We start from the raw sequence: 23,944 nt of genomic DNA, 5'->3' as shown, positions 1-23,944 counted from the left end.
TCTGGGATTAAGGTCACTGATGTATTTTTGCTCTTGTCAGAGGCTGACTGGAAGCCCCAGCTGGTTGTGTTGCCAATCCCCGTCCCGATCTTCGTGCCTGTGCCTATGCATATGTACTGCCAGAAAGTACCTGTGCCTTTCTCCATGCCTGTCCCGGTAAGCAACACGCTTCACCTGCTTGTGTTCTTCTGCTGTTGTGATCCTGCCTTGCTCAAGTCTCCCTGCTTCTCTCTTCGTGCTCTGCTCCTGCCTCTGCTTTTATGTCAGTCTACTGAGTGTCAGTTTTCTGCCGGGTGTGCTGCTGTCCACAGGTGCCTGTGCCGATGTTCCTGCCCACCACACTGGAGAGCACAGAGAAGATTGTGGAGACCATTGAGGAACTGAAGGTGAAGATCCCCTCCAATCCTCTAGAGGCTGACATCCTGGCCATGGCTGAGATGATTGCAGAGGCTGAGGAACTGGACAAAGCCTCCTCAGACCTGTGTGGTAGGTTCTGCCATGGCTTGGTCTCGTCCAACAGCTGGGATCAAGGGGGGTTTGCCAGCTCTTGGAGCTAAAACACCTGCCGGGATTATGGCTCTCCCAAAGCCTTTGAAGAGGAAGCAGGGAAGAGCAAGTCCCTAACTTCTACTGAGGGGGTACCAGAAGGGAAGAACCGCAGCAGGGAGCAATGTCCGCCACTGCCCCTTTTGGGGGTGCCAGTCTTGTGGCACATGTGCAGCTCTCTCAGTTTATTCAGGTGGCTGTTCAGATTCTTCCCTAAAGCAGCTTCCATGCTACAAAAGGTAGCTGCAGAGAGCCCTGGTCTTGCAGGTTTTTTACTTGGGGGCTGCATTCCTACAAATGGCAGTGATAGGGGTTGTGGCTGGGGAGACAACAACCTTCCAATGTCTTGCTGTTCAGGGAAAGCTGGGGGTGGGGCTGCTCTGATCACGGGGATTCTGACTTCATCTTCCAGCTGTCACAGGGAAAACAGATAAAAGACTTTCAAGAAAGTTGGGTTTCTGATGAACGTTTTTATTTCAGACCTGGTGAGTAACCAGAGTGCAGAGGGTCTCCTGGAGGACTGTGATCTGTTTGGACCAGCACGGGACGATGTGTTGGCTATGGCTGTCAAGATGGCAAATGTCCTCGATGAGCCGGGCCAGGACCTGGAGGCTGACTTCCCTAAGAGTAAGAGCTGGGTGACACAGGTGTGCAGGGCTGCTGAGGGTCCTCCCACTGCCCTCAGCTGTGTGCACTTACCTCCCCGTGCCCTCTGCTTCACCTGGTGTGAGAGCCCTGCGGTGACTGCTTGCAATAGGGGTGGGCAGACCACCACTTCTGAAGGAGTGTGTGTTTGTCCAGACTAAACTTAACCTGCTGTGAACGTGAGACCCAGAGAAGGGGGAATGAGAAGTTGATTTTAACAGCACAAAGAGCAGGGCAGCAGCAGTGGTGTGTTTATGAGTGATGATTCCAGAGGATCCAGCTAGATGAGAAATCTGGACATGGCATGGCATCCTGAGAAATGGCAGAATTGCTGAATGTCTGTTAACAGAAGGTGGAAGAAGAGGCAGGGACTTGCAGGAGCACAGCAATGCTGAGGCAGGATGCTAGCAGCAAACAGAAATTGAGGTGCCTGTGCCAGGCTGTCCACAGTACTGGCCTGGCACCAGGGAATGAGGAATGTTCTTCAGGTTTAAAAAATAAACAAACAAAAAACTGTCAGAGAGGAGAATGTGGGGTTCTGGTTATTCTGAGAAATTTTGGCATTGTCTGCCAGAGCCATATTTTCTTTGTTGGGCTGTGGCTAAAAGTTCATGCCTGACAGTGGTAGAGGATGTGAAGTGTTTCCTCTTCATTTTACTGTAAAAATCAGGCCAGCACAGGGGGCAGGATGAGAAGTCTTAGCTGAGGCCTTCTGCCTCTGTTTCCTTTCAGATCCCCTGGACATCAACCCCAGTGTGGATTTCCTCTTTGACTGTGGGCTGGTGGGACCAGATGATGTGTCCACAGAGCAAGATCTGCCTCGAGCTGTCCGGAAGGTGAGTTCTCTGTGGGTACTGCCTACTTAAAAGCCCTTCGGGTTTGGAGTGGGAGCTGCCACCTGGGATGTAGGAGGTGAAGTGTACCAGAGTCTTAGGTGTGCTGGGGAGGTTGTGCCCTCTGCATTCAGGGCACAGTTGGCCTGCAGGCCACTCCTTGAATGAAAATACTTGCTTGTCACTTCGGAGGAGTTTTGAATGCTACAAGTCATGTGACAGCTGGTCTCTTTCTTGCCCGTGACCCTCGTAAGTAATGAACTTTGTTGGCTTGGCTGCCAGCAGAACGGTGCCTGCTGCCATGGCACACTGTAGGGAGCTGACAGTCAGCAGGTGTGAGGGGTAGCCAGGACTCCTGCACCTGTACCAGGTAGGTGCCCAGTCTCACGGAACACCTCTCTGCAGGGGCAGAAGCGTCTGGTGCTCTCTGAAAGCTGTTCTCGGGACTCAATGAGCAGCCAGCCCAGCTGTACAGTGCTCAACTACTCATACGGTGTGAATGCCTGGAAGTCCTGGGTACAAGCCAAGTATGCAGGGGGAGAAACCAGCAAGGGAGAGGAGCTACGCTTTGGCCGTAAGTGCCTTGTCTGGATGCAGTGGAGTGGCAGAAGCCTCCCAGAAGCTGGACCTTGGGGTGTTGAGGTGTTCCATAACCATGTAAGTTGTTGTCTGAGGCTGCTGTGCTTGTCTCTGCAGCCAAGCCCATGAGGATCAAGGAAGACATCTTAGCCTGCTCAGCAGCTGAGCTCAACTACGGCCTGGCCCAGTTTGTCAAGGAGATAACCCGGCCCAATGGGGAGCGCTATGAACCGGACAGCATCTATTACCTCTGCCTTGGCATCCAGCAGGTGAGGGAGGCGTTGCTGCCCTCAAGTCCTCTGCAGCCAGACTCGGGGGTCAGATCGGGTGAGGGTGCTTGTACCCTTCATTCTGCCTTCTGGGGACCCTGAGAGGCTGCCTGGACTCTCCTTTAGTGCCTCAGCCCAAGACAGCATCCCACCTGGTTTAGTCTTTGTTCCCAAGCTCAGAGAGTAGAGTGGCATCTGTTCCCCAGCCTTGCACCCTTCTTGCACAACTCTGAGGAGGGCTGGGGGATCTGCCCAAACTCAGGCCCTTCTTCAGCACTAAGTCTGCTTTGTCATGCCCCAGGGTTTTCCTTGCAGAAAGTATCTGCAAGGATACTCTGCAGATCTGCAAGTATCTCTCAGAAGTATCTGCCCAGCAGCTCTGGTGGTGCAAGGAGGGCTGCTCTGCATATGTGCCCTGGGCTCTCTGGGGTGGGTTTGCATTCCAGGTGCTGCTGTGTTTCTCTTGACTGTGTGTTCTGTCCTTTCTAGTACCTGCTCGAGAACAATCGTATGGTGAATATATTTACAGACCTTTACTACCTGACCTTCGTGCAGGAGCTGAACAAATCCCTGAGTGGCTGGCAACCCACGATCTTACCAAATAGTACGTGTCTTCAGAGTACCTTCAGTCCCCACATATATCCAGTTTGTGCTTGTAGCCTTGGATCCTCTGGCCTGATTGTGCTCCCCCAGCTTCATCCTTGGCATAGGCAGCACAGTCCTGCTGTGTGTTGAGGTCATACTGACCCAAACCAACTGCAGAGCCAGCGTGGTTTACACTTCAGCAGCTTCTGTTGCCCACAGCCAGGGTAGCTGGGAGCAGAGCGCATGTGCTTTGTATCCTGGGACAATTTGAATCTTTACAACACTTCACAGTGATGTCTCCCCCCTTTGGCAAGGAGGATGCCAAGCCAGGAGGCACACTGGTGCATGTGTTTGTGCTCTCAGCACATGGATAAGCCCAGCACATGATGCTAGGCCTTGGCCAAGGTTGCTATGCTGCTGCCTTGTGAATGGGCTAACCTAGAGCTCTGCAGAGGCTTTTCATGATGCTGTGATCTGGGCTGCCTTCCCTGCTGTGTCTTGTCAGTAGTTAGTTCATAGATCCAGCCTCATCTCTGCAGATTGGCTATCCCAGGCAGAGCCATTTGACTCCAGACCTGTGCATCTAGGCAGGAACTGGCCAGATCTCTCCTGCCTGCTGCTTTTCCCTAATCTCTCACTGAGTGTGGTAGAGCACTGACCTGGAGTTCACTTTTTGGCCATCTGTAGTGATGAGCAGTTAGGATTGATTTGGGTTCTCACTTGTGGTTTGGCTGTGATCTGGGGAGGCTTATGGCTGGGCAGAGCCCTAGCTCTGCTCATGGCTCAGGAGAAATAACCTTGTGAAAAAAGAGATGCTGTGAAGCATCAGTCTTTTACAGTGAGTTTGCAGAGGCAGGATGAAGGGATTGCCACAAAGCCGCTGCTGATGTGACCTGGTTCTCGCTCTGTGTGTTGCAGACACGGTTTTCTCCCGTGTCGAGGAGGAGCACCTCTGGGAGTGCAAACAGCTGGGTGTTTACTCACCCTTTGTGCTTCTCAACACCCTCATGTTCTTCAACACTAAGTTCTTCGGGCTGCAGACAGCAGAGGAGCACATGCAGCTCTCCTTCACCAACGTGGTGCGCCAGTCTCGCAAGTGCACCACAGCCCGTGGCATGACAAAGGTGGTGAGCATCCGCTACTACGCTCCTGCCAAGCAGAAGAAAAGCCGAGGTGGGTCTGGGGGAACATCTCTGTTCCTCCCCCTGCATTCCCCATCAGGACCCAGCCGTGATCCAGCTCTTTCCCTCTCTGCAGATGGCGGCTCGGGAAAACGAAAGCGTGAGGAGGAGGTACCGATGCTGGAGCAGCGGGAGAACAGGATGAATCCCCTCCGATGCCCAGTCAAGTTTTATGAGTTTTATCTCTCCAAATGGTGAGGCTTTCTCTGGAGAAGAGGCATGTGCCATTTTGGGGCCGCTTCTTATTTTTGATGGAACCCTGTGGAGTGACTGCTGCTTTCCAGAAATTTGTACATGAGCATGCAGTGTTGCCCAGGCTCTATGCTGCTTCATTAGACCAAGTTTGAGAGAATGCTTCTCTCTGGCCTCTTCCACTTCCTGCCCTTCTCCAGACTGGCAGGAATGTGCAGTAGGAGTCCAGTGCTTGAGCAGTTAGGGGTTTTGGTCTTGAGCAAGGAGCTGTGGGTTGGGTGTGTGTCCTTATCCTACTGAATGATAAGAGGCCGTGATGAGCTGTGAACACCCCTCACTAAACATGACATCAGTCCAGGCTGTCTGAGCCCCTGCAGCTGGTATCCCAGGTCTCACCCTCCTCTCTCCCCACAGTCCCGAGAGCCTGCGGAGCCGCAACGATGTGTTCTACCTGCAGCCCGAGCGGTCGTGCATCGCCGAGTCCCCGCTCTGGTACTCGGTGATCCCCATGGACCGGAGCATGCTGGAGAGCATGCTGAACCGCATCCTGGCCGTCAGGGAGATCTACGAGGAGCACAGTCGGCTCAGCAGCCTAGAGGATGACGTGGACTAAGGGCGGGGTGCTGCTGGACTGGCTGCACTCCAGCCCTGGACACCTCATCTCGCTGCTTCCCATTGCAGGGCAGGGGCCATGCAGCATAGGAAGGGATGGTGCTGCAGCAGTGCTGTCCCTGCATCATTACCAGACTTGGACCTCCCATCCTGCTCGTTACAGGCATTCCCTACGTACGTGGCCCCCGCACTCAGCTCTGTCTCCAGTTTTGGCTGCTGGGTGAGCCATCTTCCCCAGGGCCTGTTCCCATGGCACAGGAGTGGCAGAGTCCCTGGTGCAGCTCCCTTTGCCCAGCCCTGTTCCTCCCCTACCCCCAGCCCTGCTACTACCCCTCTCTCCCCGTGCACCAGGACAGGAATTGCACAAAACACAGTGCCCCGCTGGACCAGTGGCCCCCAAAGCTTTTACTTCCCTCTTCTTTAGCATTCCCTCACAAGGCTGGAGGTACCAACAGTAGCTCTGCTCCTGGGGCAGGATTCTGTTTTCAAGCCAGTGGACATGGGCCACAGGCAGCCTGAGAGCTGTTGGGCCGGGGGGAGAACTTCTGTCCCGGGGTGGGAGAGATTTGGGTTGGTTGCACGGAGTGGCTGGAGCTCTCACTGGAATTTGTGGGCAGAGATCTGGCCTTGCCACAGGGATACCTTCCTTGTGTGCAGCCAGGATGCCTCCCTCTCTTTGGTCAATGTTTTCTGAGTCTGCTGAAAACTGATGGAGGTGGGTCTGTGCTAGTGCTGCCCCTCTCTCCCCACTGTTCCCTGTCTTGGTGTAAGGACCCTCCCCTGTGCAAGGTGCCATCAGTGGAAACCTCTGCTCCAGCCAGGGGCCTAGACATTTGCTGGAAGAAGCAGGGAGCCCTGCCTGGCCTCCCCCTCCCTCCCACAGCCACAGGCTGCCACCACCCTGCCTGGCTCCAGCTGTGCCACTCTGTGCTGCCTCCTGCCCCTTCTCATGTTCTGGTCGGTTTTCTTGAGCTGTACATGGGTCTCCTGTTGAGCCTGTATATGTTGTTTTGGGGCCATCTGTTCTCTGTGTCCATGTGGAGAGTGAGCCGCTCACCAGTCTTGTTGTAGTGATGCCAGGGCAGTGGGACTAACCCTGTGTCTCTGGAAACCATTCATTTCAAATAAAGATGTGGAAAACTTTGGCAGCCGCTGGTTTTTCCCCCTGGGCAGGGTGAGCACTGTAGGAGAACAGGGCCAGTGTCCCTGTGCTGCTGTGCACCTCACTCCTGTCCATCCCAGCCTGTGCTCCCTGCACTTCCTACCCTGCCTGGGCCCTGCTGTCCTGCCAGCTCTGGCATGTGGTGATGGCCTCTGCCCCAGTGCCCACGGGTGCCAGCATGGCATGCCCTGCCTGTCCCTGCCCTGCCCTCGGCCCACAGTGCTGCAGCCCCACCCAACACAGCAGTGGCCCTGCCCTGGCCATGCAGCGTGTCCATAGGATGGAGCAGTTGGAGGGCAATGCCACAGTGACTGTGAGCAGAGCAGGAGTCAAGTGAGGTGCGGTAAGTGTTTATTTTCTCCCCCTTCCGAGCTCTACTCGCAGCCCTGCTGCTCCCCGGGGTGCCAGGAGCAGCTGAGCAGTGTCCCCAGGGCTGTTCCCAGCTCTCGTGCTGGCCATGGGGTCCATGCCTTGGGCCTGGCAGAGACTGGAGACACAATCAGCACCGTGACCACCCACGCATTGCCCATCCCTGACCATCCCAGCAGTTTACACTGACAGGTCTGCCGTTCGCATGTCCCTGTGGGACCCACCGACCACCCCTAGCCATGCACCTGCCTTCTTCAGCGGTGCCAGGCCATGGGGGGGTCTGCCAGCAGCCAGGGGGCTTCCAGCCCTGGGCAGAGTGACATAGGTGCTGCCAGGCCCTCCAGGCCCACCAGGAGCGGTTAGGATGCGGGACTTGGGGCCTGGCCCCCGACGGCACTTGGTGAGACCCAGGTGGTAGATCTCCACCAGGTTGAGCAGCAGGGACACGCAGGCCACCCCCAGCATGAAGAGGATGAAGATGGTCTTCTCAGTGGGCCGGGAGATGTAGCAGTTGACCGTGTTGGGGCAGGGCCAGCGGCTGCAGGTGTAGAGGGGCTTCAGCTGGAACCCATACAAGGTGTACTGGCCCACAATGAAGCCCACTTCCAGGAGAGCCTTGAAGACGATGTTGCAGATGTACGTCCTCAGGATGGCCCCCTGCATGCACACCCGTGCCCTTGTGTTCCCTGCAGGGAGCTGGGGCTGCCTGGGGCGCTGCCGCCTGGCCCCGCTGCTGGCCCGTGCTGCCTTTTGCTGCTGTGCCTTCTCCTCCAGATGCACCAGGTGCAGGATGTGACCCAGATACACAAGGCTGGGGGTGGAGACAAAGATGATCTGCAGGACCCAGAAGCGGAGGTGGGAGATGGGGAAGGTGCTGTCGTAGCAGGCATTTTGGCAGCCGGGCTGCTGCGTGTCGCAGGAGAAGCCAGACAGCTCGTCACCCCAGACCCGCTCCGCGGCTGCCCCCAGCACCAGGATGCGGAAGACGAAGAGGACGGTGAGCCAGACCTTCCCCACCACTGTGGAGTGCTCCTGGGCATTCTCCAGCAGCCGGCCCAGCAGGCTCCAGTCCCCCATGGCCTTTGCTGCGGTGCCCTGCAAGACAGCCACTCTCCAGACGCAGCCGCCCCACAACCCGCCAAGATGCCTCCCCACTCCCTGGTCAAGCAGGTGTGCACAGACCCAACCCAAGGCTGTGCCTGAAGCGTCCCCATCCCGCGTCCCAGGGGACCCCCTAACCTGTCACAAGGAGAGCAGGGGGAGCAAAGGCCTCCAGCAGAGAGCTGGGAGCACCACGGGGAACAACCGCGGCGGTGATCCGGCACGGGGACCTCTCACCGTGGACGGTGCGTGGGGCAGAGCCCGGTGCTCCCGCGCCGTCCGCTCCTGTCAGTGGGGTGGTGGGGGATGCTGCAGGGCCCCTTCCCAGCTGCTCCCCAGCTCCTCCGTGGGGTGCGGACAGGTCTGCCTGCTCCGTCTGTCCAGTCACCCAACGGCACGAGGCAGCTGCGTGCCCCATTGGCTTTCATTGTGACTGGCACATCAAACAGCCACTGGGGAAACTTTTTCCCTCTATTTTTGGTCTGGGCACTTTTCTAATTATATTCGGGGCTGCAGGGACTGGTGCTGGGGGAGTGCAAGCCCTTGGACACTGATCAATGCCACCCAGGGGTCACTGGCTGCTGCTGGCTGTCAGGGCAACACAGCCACAGCCCCAGCTCAGCCCTGGCACTGCAGCCCCCACAGCCCCTCGTGACACCCACCAGGGCTTGGGTGCAAGGATGGACACCCCACACTGGGCACCCCAGCTCCTGGCATATCCCGGCCAGAGCAGAAAGGAGGGAGGCAGCACCTGAGAATGGAGATTTAATGGCCCAGGATGGCCTCCCGGCCATCTAGGAGAGCCAGACTCGCGCCTGAGGGATACTATCCTTGGGACAGGGACAGCAACAGGCCCCTGGGGCAACTGTGGGGCCAGGGCCCCCGCAGTGGTGGCCCTAGCAGGCAGAGCAGCGGTCACCCTTCTCCTGCAGCCCAGAATTGCGACGCAGCATGTCCTTGAGGGAACCGTCCTGCTCTGTCAGCAGCTGGTTGATCTCATTCTGCTTGTACTCGGAGGAATGCTTGTGCCCATAGAAGGAGCCCTTCCCCGACGAGGGGTTGGTGTGGTGCTGGCTTCGGCGGGCGCAAGCCCGCACCACCAGGTAGACCAGCTCTGCCATGTTGAGGATGATGCAGATACTGGAGGTGACCAGCATGAAGACAGTGAAGATGGTCTTCTCAGTGGGCCGGGAGATGAAGCAGTCGACAGTGTTGGGGCAGGGGTAAGCCTCACACTTAACCAGCCGCATCATCTGGTAGCCGGGGTAGAGCATGTAGAAGATGTACATGAACACGGCCTCGAAGAGCAGCCTGAAGACCACGCTGCAGACGTACGTCCACCACAGCGAACCCGCTATGCGCATCTTGTGCTTCTTGACCTCTTCCATGTGCTTGGCATCTGCGTGCCCTGTCAGCACCAGCAGCTTCTTCTCCTGGTGCTGCTGGTAGGCCACGTGCATGGCCACGAGAAGGGCTGGTGTGGTGACGAGGATGAGCTGCAGGGCCCACAGACGGATGTGGGAGATGGGGAAGAAGTGGTCATAGCAGACGCTGTTGCAGCCAGGCTGCTGGGTGTTGCAGGTGAAGGCAGATTTCTCATCCCCCCAGACGCTCTCGGCTGCCACCACTAACACCATTATCCGGAAGATGAAGATGACGGAGAGCCAGATGCGCCCGATGGCAGTGGAGTGGCGGTTCACCCCGCTCAGCACCGTGTACAGGCCGGCCCAATTCATCGTTTCTCACGTCTGCAGGAGAGAGCGGTGAGGGATGGTGTTAGAAGCAGGAAGGATCCCTGGCTGAGAGCCAGCAGGTCCTGGCTCCAGCGGCAGCAGCCCCGGGAGGGACCTGGGAGCGACTGGGTGGGCAGCCCTGGCAGGTGGAGAGCAGGATCGACAGACAGGAGGATGGCAGCGCGGTTCCTGCTCCTGACACGGCTCAAGGCGGCATTTTGGCCAGAGCAGGCAGGAGGCTGGCTGCCCCAGCAGTGCCAGACTCTCCAGCCCTGCCGCCCCACACTGGCACAGGGATCCTAACCCACAGCGGCCACAGAGAATGGGGGCGAAGCTCCCACACCTTCGCAGGGACCACCAGTACCCAGTGCCGAGTTCTTTGGCTAGGAATGGTCCCGAGGAACTTCATGGGCTCCACTGCACCAGTGCCTCCCTCTGTCCTCCCATTATCTGCAGGAGCATGGCCAGGGAGTCCTGAGCTGGGGGGCTCTCCCCGTGCAGCCCTGCACTGCCACCCCCCCCAGGACCTTCCTTGCCCAAGGAACACGGGGCGACCCCACCCCCAACACAGACCCCTGCCTCACCAGAGCCATCCACTGGCACTGAGCAGCCCCGGGAGCTGCTTCCCACCCCCCTGCATGAGTCCGGGTGGCTGGGAGCAGCCACCCCCCAGTGTGAAGGATCCTGGCAACGCGTACCTGCCGGTGAGGAAGGGTCCTCGCAAGCTGCCCCCAGTGGCCCCTCTAAGGTCTCATGCCTCCCGCAGGAGAGCTCTGCTCCGCCTGCCCTCGTCTCTCTCTGCCACTGCCCTGCACTGGAAGTCATATGGTGCTTTATAAACTATTTACATACAATGGGGCCTTTATCGGCCCCTGAACAACACACTTTAGCATTCAGATCTAACGCCCTGACTTCCGCCCACCCTGGCCAAACAAAGTGCCTGTGTGCTGCATTCCCGCTGCTCGGCCCTGCACCCACTCCCACCTCCCCACCACGCCCCGCACCGACCACGGCGGCCACGGCCTCCCCACCGCGGGCTGCTCGTGGCGGCACCCAGCCACAGACATCGCTGTGCCGGACGGCCCACGCAGGGTGTCCGGAGGTCCCTTCCCCGGGAAGCACGGCCGAGCCCAGCTGCGTGCCCATCCCGCATGGACGGCACTGGAGTAGGGGTCTGGCACCGAGCACTCGGTGCGCCGCCGAGCCCTCGCGTACCGCTGCTGTGAGTGCTGCCACCTCCTCAAGGCTCTGGTACCAGCATCGACGTCTGTGAAGGCATTAGAGCTGCCCCGCGTGTGCCGCTGGAGACGCGGGAGAAAGCCCGGAGGAGTGACGCTGGCTGCGCGCTGGGGCCGCGCTCCTCCGCCGCGAGGGACGCACTGACACTGCCCTACTGCTCGGACATGCTGGTGGGGACAACAGTCCCTGTGCTCGCACAGCCCCCGTGCCCCTCAGGGCTGGTGTCCCAGCCGCGCTGTTACACTGTGCCCCATCCCTGCGGGGATGGCGCCATGTCCCTTGGGTTTTGTCCCCAGCCTCGGTACACCCCAGCAGCACACCCAGTAAAGCCTCCCAGCTGGGTGCCCGCAGGCTGGCAGGGCAATTAATTCCATCCCAAATGCCACCTCCTCCCCTCAGCCCAAGGCGCGAGCAGCCGGAGCTGTGCAAGCGGTGGCGGCCAGAGACCGTCCAGCAAAGCTGTGAGGACGCCGCTTGTGCCTTCACTGCCCCGCTCCCCACTCCCGCCGTGAGGGCCGGCACTGCCGGCTCTCCTCTCCCAGGCCCAGGCCCGAGCGCTGCTGTGGCCCCCACTCTGGGCCCCCCCGGTGCTCCCCGGCTGGGGGACGTGCGGTCACCCCTGCAGCGGTGCTGTGCCCGCCAGCTCCTCACCTCGACACCAGGACAATCAATGCTCTTCGGGATTGCAGCAATCGGTCTCCACCGCACCACCCTGGACTTTATACTGCCCTGCAGGCACGTCACCCACCCCCTCCCAAACAGCCTTGCTCCTTCCACGGCTCGCCAAGTAAACACCGCAGGTGTGTCCAGCCTGGCTCGCACCCACCCGCATCCACCACCGCGGCTGAGCATCCCCCGCGGCCAACCCCGGGGCTACGGCAGCGCTGGGGCAGGGCCAGTCCCCCGGGATGGTCTCTCCCGGGGGAGATTTCTGGTCCCCGTGGCCCCACTCCCCTGCTGTGAGCATCCTCCCCGCCGCATTCCTTGCAAGCCAGGCACATGCACCGTGGCGGAGCCCTGCTCTCCACCCGCGGGATGACCCTGGGTACCCCCGGCTCCTGGAGCACCTTGATCTGGTGCTTCAGGCTGCCGGCTGGTCCCTGGGGAGCCACCAATACCCAGATTTAATGTGTAAAAGTGCAGCCGGGAAAAGGCAAACAGCCTGTCAACGATTAACTCGGCTGGCCCGCTTCAAGGTCCCGCCGCCCAGCACCCCGTGTGGGACACGGCGACCCTGCCGCTCATCCTGGGCCCCTGGGCCGGGCTGCAGGAGCCCGCGCGCCGTCCCTTACATGAGGGCGACGATGATGCCGGGCGTCTCCCGCACGGGGACGGCAGGGTGGCACTGCGGAGCGGCGGCGGGCCGCGAGGGGTGCCCCCGCGGCAGGGCGGAGGTCTGTGGGCAGTGAGATACCGGGGGTGGCCGGTGATGCAGGGCTGCCTGGGGCCATAGGGGCCACACAATCTCAGTCTCTGATAAGCCGCCGCACCTGAGTCAGCAGCGTCGGCGAGGAGCGGCAGCGGCGGCACCGCCCAGGTCCCGCACCCTGGACGGGTTCTAGGGGTTAGCGGAGGGCACACTGGGGGAGCAAGGGGCTAGTGGGGCCAGGCTGGCGCGATCAGGCTGGTGGGGGTCACCGGGGGGATCAAGAGAAGGGCAGACTGGTGAGCACTGGGGCGGGCTAAGTGGAACGAAGCACAATGGGAGGTTGGCGCGGGGAGAGGGGTCCCTGGGAGTCAGTCTAGGGGTCTTGCTGGAGGGCCCTGGGAGCCAGGCGGGAGGTCACTGGCGATTGCTGGGAGCCAGGATAGGGGTGGCTGGGGAGCGCTGGCAGCCGGGCGAGGGGTCGCCGGGGGTTCGGACCGTGCGGCGGGGGGGGGGGGTCGCCGGCCGTGGCACCAGGTGGCGCTGCGGGGCCGGGCCGGGGGCGGCGGGGCCGGGCCGGGGGCGGCGGGGCCGGGCCGGGGGCGGCGGGGCCGGGCCGGGGGCGGCGGGGCCGGGCCGGGGGCGGCGGGGCCGGGCCGGGGGCGGCGGGGCCGCACCTGCCTGCGGCAGCACCCGGCGCGGCTCAGCGTGGGAATCCATCTAAAATACAGTAAAAGTGGAGAAAGAAAACCACAGGAAAGAGGAGGAGGAACCAGGGGTGTTGCTGTCCGGCACGATGCCCGCCCGTTGTCCTCGCAGGGAGCTGGCTGGGAGGAGCAGAGGTGCCAGGGGTGGGCGGGGGCACAGGCAGCCCCCTCGCCTGTTGGCGGCAGGTTAAACTGCAAAAGCCATCGGTGAAGGACAGGCTGTACTCAACAGCCGTGGCCGGCGCTGCCTCCAGTACTCAGAAAAGTGCCCCGCCCGCCGCCACGTGGGCTAGAAACGGGCTTCTTGTTAATGACGCTAATTGTGAAGTTAATTGATGTCTGAAGTTGCAGCGTAAGAGTTCAAAGACGTGGGCACGTCTAACGCAGAGAAGCTGATGAGATGGCCAGGACTGAGTCAGCATGCGGATGGTGGGACGGAGGTGACGCAGCTGCTGGCATCCTGCTAGGGTCAAAGAACTTGCAGCCCAGCAGTCTGTATGGGTACGATGGACGAAATCAAGCTTGAGCCATCACTGAAACAGCTCCACTGTCAGGAGGACTTCAGAGGAGGCCTCCAGAGTCCCCTTTCCCCGGCCGTTCTGCTCCAGGCAGGGCTGGCCCTGTGAATGGCTCAGCCTCCTCACTGGATGGTCACTGCAGTGCAGGGGCTGCTGGCTTCCAGGCTTGGACTGGCAGCAGCACAGGCATCCCTGGATCTAGGCTGCTGTTCTCAAAGAGACAAAACCCTCTGGTCTGAGTCAACTGCCAGGAAGGTCACTAGCAGTGGGTGAGCACAGAAATCCTTTGTGCTGCTGCAGCACAGGGCAGAGGGGGCTGCAGCCTAAGACTTAACAGCTTGTTCTGCCTGCCTGCGAGTCTGCTCTCCCGTGTCCTGGGTGCATCAGAGGTGTGGGGAACTATCCCAGGGCACCATCCCAGCGATGCTTCTGTGAAAAGCAGCATCCCCGCCCTCCTGCTGGCTGTGAATCCTCGAGCAGCCAGAGGCCAGCCACAGGTCACTCACTCCCTCCCATGCCAGGGACACCTTTGCAGTTGAGTTCCCTCATGGTTCTCCTTGCCAGCAGCCCTAAACATGTGCCCCGAAGCAGAGGATAAGTCACAGCTGTCATGCAGATATGAACTGTTCATATCCTCTGGGATACAGTGTCCCTTGAGCTTTGCCAGGTCTCCAAAGGAAAACTGTTGATGGTCAAGGACACCCTGGACAGATGGCAGCCTCAGGAGTTTTGCACTGGCGGTAGCACAATAGCAGTGGGTTGTCTGTCACCAGCTTGCCTTGGGGTCCTAGCTGGGTTGGCCATGCTGGCACATGTGGCAGCATGCAGCTGGGGCTGCACAAGGATGAGGAGAGGGGACAGAAGGGCAGGACAATCCTCTAACCTGGGGCAGAAAGGCATCACCCCTTCAAAAGGGCACCAGGCACCCTGTGGGAGGCCACAATGGGCAGCACCAGGGCTTTTAGGGGGGTCCAGCACAGGGTCTCGAGCACGGTGCTGAACAGGGCGACATGTGCCCGTGGCACTGGAGCTGCAAAGGTCCCCCGTGGGGAGGAGGACAGAGCCCCACACTCGGCTTCCTGCACAGCCTGTCCCCCTGCCTGCCCCGGCTCCCCTGGCTCGGGGCCTCGGCCGTGGCTCCAGTGTCTACACGCTGCCTGGAGGCAATGCAGCCCCCCCACTCCGTTCCAGGTTTCCATGGCAACTCCAGTTGAAATTACATTAAGAAGAAATGAAACCAGCAGCTTTTCTCTTTGGCAAATAGGGGGAGGGGAACTCAGCTGGGAAAGGCTGGGAAAGCGGTTTGAAGTTCGGAGGGAGGAGGCTGTGGGACAGATGCGTTCCCACATGGGGTCCCAGTGCTGGGGGCAGCGGGGCTGGGGGGATGTGGGGACACCCCTCCACTGTGGCACATGGTGATGGCAGTCCTGGATGGTATGGTGCCAGCTTGCATGTGGGGGTCCGGCACCCTGACCTGGTGGATGATACCGGGGTCCTCCCGCTGCCTCTGTGAGGGGGCGCCAGGGACATGAGGAGCAGCACAGGGCACCCCACCCAGCCCAGTAGTCCCCGGGCCCTGCATGCTCCAAGAAGAGGCGAGACACACCGCTATTAAAAATATCACTTCTGTTTTATTTGGAACTTGTTACTCTGCACGGGTGACAGGGTATAAATACATTCTCCAACGAGCATCCTCACCCTCAGCCCTGCGCGGGGCGGGGCGCAGGGCCGCTGTTGTGCTGGCCCCGGGGCAGTAGGGCCAGCAGGGCCATCGATGCGCTGGCCCCAGGCAGCAGGGCCAGCCGGCACCGGTGCGTCACGGCCGCCAGCACGGGCAGCGTCTGCCAGCCGGACCGTCTTGCACAGGGACAAGATATGGTGTCCCCACAAGGACCTGTCCCTTTCTCCTGCCTCCCCAGGCCCCAGGTGCTACTGCTCACCTTGGGGGGCTGAGCCTGGGGTACCCCACGTGGGATCCCCTGCAGCTCCTTCTTCATGCCCGACCACACAAAGCCACTTGCCTAGAGCCACGTGTGGCTCAGTGGCCACAGCAGATGCTCCCAGCCCCACGTTACCCCCCAGAGTCCCTGTCCAGGCATCTGTTCCAGCTGCACATCCTGGATGCCGGAGCTGGGGTCAGCCCACGATGGAGTAAAGGCCCCAGTGGAAGCAACCTGGGAGGCAGAGTTGATGCTGGTGAGCAGCTCACCCTGCTTCTGTCACCCCACTCCTGCCACAGGCTGCAAACCACTGGCTCTGCTTTTGGGCAGCAAGCATGGGCAGGGAGGGCACGGCTCAGCCTGGGGCAGTGGTGAAGGGATGTGGGATGCTCCTGGGGGAGCAGGGCAGGGTGGGGAGCATGAGGGGCTGTCCCGGGTTCATGGGAGTGAACAGACAGTGCTCAGAGCAGGTGATGCCCACACGGGGTGGTGGGTGGCACTGGCCAGTGGTGGCAGTGAGGGACCGGGGCAGGGGTGCTCGCAGGCAGGCCGTTGGATAGGCTTTTTGGCTGATATATGTGGGCACGGGTGACAGAGGAGGGAGAATATCAAAAAATACAAAAGAGCGCAGCCCCACAGTGCGGGAGGCACTGCCCTGCCTGGTGCCCAACTACGGCAGGCGGGCTCCATGGGGGGCCGGCACCGTGCGCACACGCTGGCTTCTAACTGGCTTTTTATTTTATATCAAGAACACTTGGTTTTAAAATCTTTACAAAGGACAAAACGCGGCGACTCCGTTAGTGTGTAAAGAACTAAAGATCTGCTTAAAAAACGTCTCTGCAAAGAGAAATGACTGACACAAAAGAGATTCTCTGCAGCGCAAAGAGGGGCAGAGGTGCCAAGTCTCCAGCCCAGGGCCCCACTCCCAGCGTCCCTGAGCCCCAGCATCAGCCCCAGCGCCCGCATCCAGCACAAGGCCAGGTCCCTGGACTCTGCCCATTCCCTCTGCCTATAGCACCATGGCCTGGGGCCACTTCTCAGCACAGTGAAGGAACCTTTTCCAGGGCTGCCAAGATGCCTGGGGATGTCTGGGCACTGGCCGAGAGGGATGCCCGGTCCCGCTGCTCGTCAGTCCCAGGGTGCTCGGTGGGCTTGGCACTGGGGATGTGATCGCCCCTCTGGGAGGCACAGCCACGGCACTGGGAACCCTGTGGCCATTGACAGTGGGGTACCCCTGCCCACCTGCGCGGGTGGGTTGTGCAGGACTCCACCACGTCCCTCCTGCACCCCACTGGCATCCCACGGGGCAACCCACGGGGTCCCGAGGCCAGGAGAGTCAAAGCACTTCTCAAAAGTTAGACAGGAACAAAAGAAAGCGCTGGGGCCGCTCTGGGACCCCACACGTCTCTGGGCTGGGAGCTGCACCATCCGTGGGCGCTGCCTCTCCGTCCGGGGGCTCTGCGGGCTCCGCCGGTCCCTCTGCCAGTGTCTGCTGCGTGTGTGTGTGTGTGTGTGTGTGCGTGCATGCGTGTGCGCCGGCGGCGGGCAGCTATACCCTGGTGGTGGAGTGTGAGTGCGGAAGCCCCGTGCTGTTGAAGCCGGCGGTGAAGGTGTTGTAGGGGTGCAGGGTCTGCAGCCCCACCAGCGAGTTGGGGATCATGGTGATGGTGTTGGGGGTCATAAGCGGGATGTCGTCCGGAGAGCGGCGCAAGGTGAGGGTGTAGTCGGGCAGAGCGGCCAGGCGCAGGGTGTCGTGGGATGGCACAGCTTCGCACTCGTGGTGCCCCTGGCTCACCTGCAAGGAGGGCATCTCCTCATCGGGCGCGTGGGCGATGTCGTTGGAGGCACCGCGCTGCGGGCTGGGCTGCCGGTGCGTGTCCTGCCGGCGCTTGTCCTTGCGGTAGTAGAGGGCGGCGAAGGCCAGCACGTTGAGGAAGAGGAGGGAGGCGCCCACGGCGATGGTGACGCTCAGTTCAGTGGAGTAGTCGCGGGGGCTCTCGAGCAGCGTGCCCGCCTCTTGCTCTGGGCTCCACTTCTCCTTCCCGTTCTCGCTGTTGTAGGCGGGCGAGATGGCGGGGCGCTTGGTGGTCCAGATCTTGCTGTTGGGCCGGCGCGTGATGTGGGAATTCTGTGTGGTGTCGGGTGGTGGCACTTTGGTGGTGGTGGAGGTGTAGTGGAACATATCGTGCAGGTTGTACAGGTGAGGAACCAGGTGCTTCCAGAAAGCCACCTTGGTGGCCCGGTAGTGGTCGCGTACCCGTGGCTTCAGCCCAATGTGCAGGTACAGCTGGTCACGGGGGTTGTACTTGGACCAGGCCACCTCCTCAAACCGGTTGGCCTTGGTGTGGATGAACTTGGTGTCCTGGGGGACAGGCTTGTTGGGGTCCCTGTGAAACACAGGCAGAACAGAACTAGCATTGGGAAAATCAAAGAAACAAAGAGGGAGAGCTGGATGCAGAGACAGAACCTGAGGGGACCTTTGCCAGCAGTGCCACAGAGTGGGCTGGCAAAAGGTCTTGAATGACTGGGCAGCACCCAACCCTGGGTCAAGTCTCACCCAAGATAACAAGGGCCAACAAGCCTCCCCACCCCGGCGGCTTGGCTGGGTCCTGTCCCAGGGGCTGGCCATGGATCTAAGCTTCTTGCTTTGTGGTTGATGCCATGGCCCCAGTGAAGGTGCAGCACACGGGGACCTCTGGGCACAGGGAGGTCAGTGTCCCACACTGGCCATGATAACCCCTCCACCACAGCACGGCCCCAGGGAGTACAGCTGCAGTGAGTACAGACCCCCAAGGCACAGCACCCATCCCCACTCACCCTGTCTTGGCAAAGTTGGTCCAGTAGGTCATCACCACAGCGCTGAGCATGACGTCGTTCTTGGAGAAGTTGCAGGGAAAGAGGTCTGTGGGGCCAATCATGGGGATCCCAAACACGTAAGGCACCTCATCCCCGTGGGCTGCATCGGACCATGCAGGCTTCATCAGGCTCTGGCAGTGGTGGTAGAAGGCGTAGAAGTAGGTGGGGGAGCCATAGCGGGCGTGGAGGTCGGCTGTCACCACCGACGGTTCCACCCACTGGTGGTCGGTGAAGAGGGCCACCAGGGTCTTGCGACGTGTCTCGGGGTTGTCCCGGTCGGCCCAGTCCGTGTACATGAACTTGATGGTCTCCCTCAAGGTGTCCTTGCCCTCAGGGTAGCCGTAAAGGTTGTCTACAAAGTTGGAGACTGAGTAGTCAAAGTCACTGCCTGAGACGCCGTCCTCAGGGTCCACCACACCCTCCACAAACTTCAGCCCTTCACCCTGGTTGACCCCCAGCATGATATCGTAGTTGAGGAACTCGCCCTGCTCCATCAGGATCTCGGGGTCATCCGGGATCACGTCCCCATCAATGACTGGCCCGAAGGCCACATGGTAGCGGGCTGGCTGGATGTCTTGCTCTACCAGCTCCTTGGCACTCTTCTGCCGCAGGCAGTCCACCATGTCCACGGTGTCCAGCACATTGCAGCCCACCTTGTCAGCCAGCATGCTGGTGTACTTCACAGGCTGGTAGTTCACTGCCCAGCTGGAGAGCGCTGAGCCACTCTGGATGATGGCTCTCTGGAAGAGACCTGCAATAGAGGCAGGGAGTGGAGGAAGCTCTCAGCAGGGTTCCAACATCCCAGTGCTGCAGTGCAGGATGCAGCATGGAGAAGGCATCGATGCTCTTGTACCCCCTGCAAGGACCCAGCACTCCAGCCCACACCCGGCCTTGTCCCTGAGCTGTGCTGCCTGCTGAGCTGGGCTCACACAGGGGGCTCCGCTCAGGGCTGCTGTGGGGATGGCAGGATGACAGCTGGGAATGCAAGTGGGTGCTCCTGGAAGCAACCAAGGGCTGCTGCGCTCCCTGGGGATCCCATTGCAGGGGATGATCCAGCATCCCCGTCCTGGTGTGGGGAGAAGAGGGGCCATGCTTGCATCACAGTCTGGCCTTGCCAAGCAGCCTGTGCTATCCCCAGCCACCCCAAGGATGTGTTACCTGGGCCCCTGGGGGGCACATGCTGCCCCTGGCTCAGCACCATCCTCCAGCCCAGGTTGGCACCTGCTTCACTGAGGAGCCAGGCTGTGGGCTGGCAGCAGTGGGAGGGTTAATGCCTCCTTGGGGACACTTAACCCTGCCGTGTCCCATCCCACCGCTTTGTCAGAGTCCCCCTCGACCCCCTCCCTGCTGCTTCCTGCCCAGCTGGGGCTGCTCAGTGCCAATCCGGCCCTGCAGGAGCACGCTGCCAGATGCACAAAGAGGGCCTTTCTGCCACCAGGAACACAGAGGGAGTGGACTTTCGCCCTGGAAAATGAGGCCACAAAGGCCCTGGCCCAGGCAGAGAAATGCGTGGCTTCGCTCCAGTCTCATGTCAATGGTGCTTGTGCTCAGAATACAAAGGGTGGTGAGGAAGCAGAGCCTCTGGGCCGTGAAAGGCAGCCAGTCCGGGGTGTACCCAGGGGTCCCTGCTCTCTGACCAGCCCTCTTTGCATCCCAAGTGCAAGACCCCAGCACCTGCTTGCCATGAGGGACTGTTCCAGGCGATCCCTGAACGGTGCTGGCACAGCAGTGTGGTGGCCGTGGGGCTGCCCCTGGCACCCTGAAATGCAGAGCACCCCCGTGCAACCAAGGCTGTGCCACTCTGCAGGGAAGCACCTTCCCGCAACAGAAGTGTTCAGAGGCTCCTGGCTCCCAGCCACCATGTCCATAGCTCTTGTCTGCACGCACAGTCCTCACTCTGCCAAGTACCTGACGTACAGTCCCATGCACTGGGACAAAGAGAAGTCACAAGCTCTGTTTGTCACCTCCTGGTGCCCTAGAAAGCCATACCCAGCCTACGGGCTGGAGACTGGCCATGGGTTTGCTTGCTCTGCGCCGTCATCCACGTGCCAAGGAGCCAGGATGGGGTTTCCTGGCTCCCTGGAGATGCTGTCCCAGCAGCAGCTATTGCGCCCTGCCAGCAGCATCACTTCCCAGACAGACCCACCAGGCTGGGCTCTGGCCCTGCCCACCACTGCCTGGGGAAGTACAGGGCAGCTGGTATCACTATCAGCTGCTCATGTCCCTGATGGAACCCCTTTGCCATGTCTCTGCATGGCCACATCCTGACCCAGAAGGACCCAGGACTCTGCGAGAGCCCAGACTCGTCATGTCCTCCCACTCAATGCCAGCACCTGACTGAAGCCTGACAAGCACCCCAGGGAGGCACCAGCACCCTGCACTCCACACTGGACCTCTCCAGCCTGCTGAGGCCCAGGCAAGAAGGTGACGTTCTGCCTTTCCTTCCTGTTCCCCTCCACGGTGAGGGTCCCAACACACCCTGCCTCCTGCAGGACTGGCAGCCAGAGGATAGTGGAATCAAGTGGTGGGGCCAGGACTGTGCCAGAGGGTGGTTAGAGCTGCAGACTGCCACCAGCTGCTGCCAGCTCCTGATTTCCTCTTTGCTTTGCCCAGTAGCTGAGACTGGAAACACTTCTGGGGGTGTCTGGGCCAAGCCCTGCTCAAAGCAGGGTGCTGGGTGCCTTGTCCAGCTGAGATCTGGAGGGCTGGCAACAAAGGGCAGAAGCCCCCATGGAGAAGGAGATGGGGCAAAGGAAGCACATAAAGCTTGCCTAGCACAGACTGCTCCTGCCCTGGTATGGCTGGCTGGGGAGAAAAACAGCACTTTGGTCACTCTGATGAGGAATCAGAGTGACCTTACAAGGCCTGAAGCTGGCAGGGAGCTGTGGATTTCCCCAGCAGCCAGACCCAACATGTGCTGTACTGTGTTGTACCAAGCCTCCAGTGTCTGCTTCTTGCAGCACCTGGCAGAGCAGGCACAAATCAGCAGCTACATTAATAGCTTGTGATCACTAGAAGTTTTATTTTGATGCAGTAAAAACAAACCCACCTGTTCTGCAGGCTGCAACTTAGCACTGCTCCCACACTGTGTTCCAGAGCCAGCTACCCATCCCTGGGGAAATGGGTGCTCTGGCACAGGGAATTTTTTGAGATCGTTTCACGGCCATTTGGCTTTATGAGACACTGGCTGCTGCTCTGAGCACTCCCCGCCCACCTCACAGCATTTACAGCCAGCAGCAGCTCCCCTGCCCCAGCAGCGAGGGTACTGGGCACCCAGCACCTCTGAGATGCAGGGGGGCCACACCAAAGGCGCTGGGGCTGCATGGGGCAGCAAAGGATTCGTCATGCAGGTGCAGAGCTTAGTGGCATTAAGTGTAGCATCACCTGAGAAGCATGGCAGGACTGGCAGGACTATTTTTCATGGCTGAAAAGTCACAAGGAGCAGCCCCTCCAATCCACCCTCAGCCTCTCTCCAAGCCTGCTCCAGTCTGTACCCCTGCAAGAGGCTGGGGCCACCTGGGCAGCCAAGCACACACTCCTGCACTCCTATGATGGAAAGGAGTACCCTTAGAAGCATTGACAATGCATTACACATAGTGCTCCCTCCCCAGCCTTTCACACTCAATGCGGGCACAGAAAACACTTTTTCTTTCTGCAGGAGCTTTCAGCCTGTAAAAGACTCCCCATCATCAGCCATCAGCCCTGCTGAGGTTCTGGAGGTCTCCATTCCTGAGTGATTCCCAGGCTGTTGAGCAGGGCAGCAGCTCTTCAGCTTCAAGTGCAATTTGCTGTGTGTCTCTGAAGGGCAGACTCATGCCCGTGTCTACTGCTCACACATGTCCTTTTCTCCTCAGCACAACACCTGGGGACACAGCACTGGAAGACGGCTGCACCCTCATATAAAACTCATGAGCAGGTCCCTGGCAGGCTGCTCCCCTGTGGACCATATCCAGTTCAGGCTTTGCTCCTATAATTTCCTTTAGGAAGTTTATCAAAAACACCTCTAGTCTCACAGTTAATTTTTTTTCTCCCTCAGTGCTTGATGTAAATGTCTTTGCAGGTGGTTTACATGCATTTGCTCTTATTCCAACACAGTCTTTTAGCATAAATAATTCCCTTCTTTATTTAGAGTAAACACTCTGCTATATTTACAGATATTAATCATATTACTTCCACCTGTGTTTTGCTAGGTGCAGCACTTCCAGCTCTGCCAGTCTCACCACACAGGGCCCTCCATCCCTCCCCAGGCTCAGGAGGGACCTCTGGGGTGCTCTGTCTTCCCCTCTTTTCCAGTATGAATACCTTTCCTAGCACTGAGATCGTTGTTCCCAGTGCCCTGCATGATGCCCTGCACCCCCTCCACACCTGCACTAGGAAAACCTGAGCACCAGGGCAGCACACCACAGGAGGGGTCCCCACCTCTCCCCGTGCCAAGGGGCTGGCTCTGGGCTGCAGCCTTGTGCACGGGGAGCACCCACTCCATCCCTGGCCCCCACGTGCTCTGCCATTGACCTCTTTCTGCCCTCGATGAGAAGGTTTTGCTTCCCATCCAGGTCCAGGCTCTCACCAGTGGCCGATTGGAAAGCAAGCCCTGACTTTGTGAGGCTGGGCAGCAGGACCCGGGTGGGCTCCCCTCCCTGCGTTAGCATCAGCAGGGCATTTGCTCACAGTTTCAGCAGCCTCAGGCACGGCTGACACCTACCTTCAGAGTGGTGGGAGAGGGTGAGCAGGCTGACACAGGAGGCACCGATGCCGGAGCCGAAGACAGTGATCCGCAAGGGATCTCCCCCAAAGAAGGCGATGTTCTCGCTGACCCAGCGCAGCGCCTGGATCTGGTCCAGCAGCCCGTAATTGCCCTTGGCAGCCTGGTCCCCCGTGCTCAGGAACCCTGAGGGCCAAGGGGAGCCCAGTTAGGGACGGCGAAACAGGGCAAGTCCTGATTTCCCACCCCTCTTCCCCACACCTAGGGTAGCTTCTGTGAGACCTATCCCACCATGAGACCATGCTACCAAGAGAGTTTTGTGAGTTTTAAACTGGAGCAGGACTCCAGCCACCCTCTGGTGGGGTGAAAGGCTGAGCTGCAAACCTCAGGGAGCCTCTTTGGCCAACAACGAGTAGTGACAAGATAAAGAGCACAAAGCTCTGTCCTACCCACACCACCACCTGTGCTAGAACAGCTCAAGACATCTCGCACAAGCTCCGAGGAAAGCTCAGAAAGCATCAGTGGCTGCAGGCAGGTGAGTGTGTGCACAGCCAATGCTTTCCATGGACTAGCGTGCACGGGAGGGGGGGCAGGGGGGGTTGGAGGAAGGCTCCATAAATGTAAGGAGGTGGGCTGGGCAGAGAGGAACCGACTGCAGCTTAAAACACAAAGGCTCTCACTGAGGAAGAAGGTGAGAAATGCTTTCAATAGCACAGGAAACACCCATGATAAGTTATCACTCTTTCATTTGCTTTGACTTTAAGCAGGAAGCCAAAGCCATGGGCCTGAGGTAAAATCGAGGCAGGTAA

The 23,944-nt window shown here is 59.7% G+C and overlaps 4 protein-coding genes across 15 annotated transcripts in view; 1 reads left to right on the top strand and 3 right to left on the bottom strand.

Annotated features, from left to right (window-relative positions):
• The window catches only part of ZMYM3 (zinc finger MYM-type containing 3), a 33,765-nt gene extending 27,179 nt beyond the window's left edge, over positions 1-6,586 (top strand). For all 6 annotated transcript variants that reach the window (XM_053990408.1, XM_053990410.1, XM_053990413.1 and 3 more), the window contains 10 exons: positions 41-156; positions 312-486; positions 1,027-1,173; positions 1,924-2,027; positions 2,430-2,598; positions 2,721-2,872; positions 3,362-3,476; positions 4,376-4,630; positions 4,715-4,832; positions 5,245-6,586. In XM_053990408.1, coding sequence (XP_053846383.1) covers positions 41-156; positions 312-486; positions 1,027-1,173; positions 1,924-2,027; positions 2,430-2,598; positions 2,721-2,872; positions 3,362-3,476; positions 4,376-4,630; positions 4,715-4,832; positions 5,245-5,443 — 1,550 coding nt within the window. In that variant the 3' untranslated portion in view covers positions 5,444-6,586. The remainder of the gene's footprint in view (positions 1-40; positions 157-311; positions 487-1,026; positions 1,174-1,923; positions 2,028-2,429; positions 2,599-2,720; positions 2,873-3,361; positions 3,477-4,375; positions 4,631-4,714; positions 4,833-5,244) is intronic.
• Positions 6,587-6,938: 352 nt separating this feature from the next.
• Positions 6,939-8,736, bottom strand: LOC128814517 (gap junction alpha-3 protein-like). Its single transcript, XM_053990419.1, has one exon. The coding sequence runs from the start codon at positions 8,048-8,050 to the stop codon at positions 7,154-7,156; it is 897 nt and encodes a 298-aa protein (XP_053846394.1). The 5' UTR covers positions 8,051-8,736; the 3' UTR covers positions 6,939-7,153.
• Positions 8,737-8,826: 90 nt separating this feature from the next.
• Positions 8,827-12,135, bottom strand: GJB1 (gap junction protein beta 1). Of its 3 annotated transcripts, XM_053990420.1 has the most exons (3): positions 11,698-11,722; positions 10,506-10,621; positions 8,827-9,822 (listed from the first exon to the last, which is right to left on the bottom strand). In XM_053990420.1, the coding sequence occupies exon 3, from the start codon at positions 9,808-9,810 to the stop codon at positions 8,971-8,973; it is 840 nt and encodes a 279-aa protein (XP_053846395.1). In that variant the 5' UTR covers positions 9,811-9,822; positions 10,506-10,621; positions 11,698-11,722; the 3' UTR covers positions 8,827-8,970. The 3 variants fall into 3 exon arrangements, with proteins under 3 accessions (XP_053846395.1, XP_053846397.1, XP_053846396.1); XM_053990422.1 differs by lacking the exons at positions 10,506-10,621; positions 11,698-11,722 and adding an exon at positions 12,114-12,135; XM_053990421.1 differs by lacking the exon at positions 10,506-10,621 and having other exon boundaries at positions 11,698-11,793.
• A 3,113-nt stretch (positions 12,136-15,248) lies between these two features.
• NLGN3 (neuroligin 3) overlaps positions 15,249-23,944 on the bottom strand; it is a 39,397-nt gene continuing 30,701 nt past the window's right edge. For all 5 annotated transcript variants that reach the window (XM_053990108.1, XM_053990111.1, XM_053990107.1 and 2 more), the window contains 3 exons: positions 23,136-23,321; positions 18,395-19,184; positions 15,249-17,964 (listed from right to left, as the gene is read on the bottom strand). In XM_053990108.1, the coding sequence (XP_053846083.1) occupies positions 17,127-17,964; positions 18,395-19,184; positions 23,136-23,321 (1,814 nt within the window). In that variant the 3' untranslated portion in view covers positions 15,249-17,126. The remainder of the gene's footprint in view (positions 17,965-18,394; positions 19,185-23,135; positions 23,322-23,944) is intronic.

Source organism: Vidua macroura, chromosome 14, assembly GCF_024509145.1.
Source record: "Vidua macroura isolate BioBank_ID:100142 chromosome 14, ASM2450914v1, whole genome shotgun sequence".
Classification (NCBI taxonomy): Eukaryota; Metazoa; Chordata; class Aves; order Passeriformes; family Viduidae; genus Vidua; species Vidua macroura.
The sequence above is the reverse complement of the archived record's forward strand: the minus strand, read 5'-3'. Positions and strand labels throughout refer to the sequence as shown.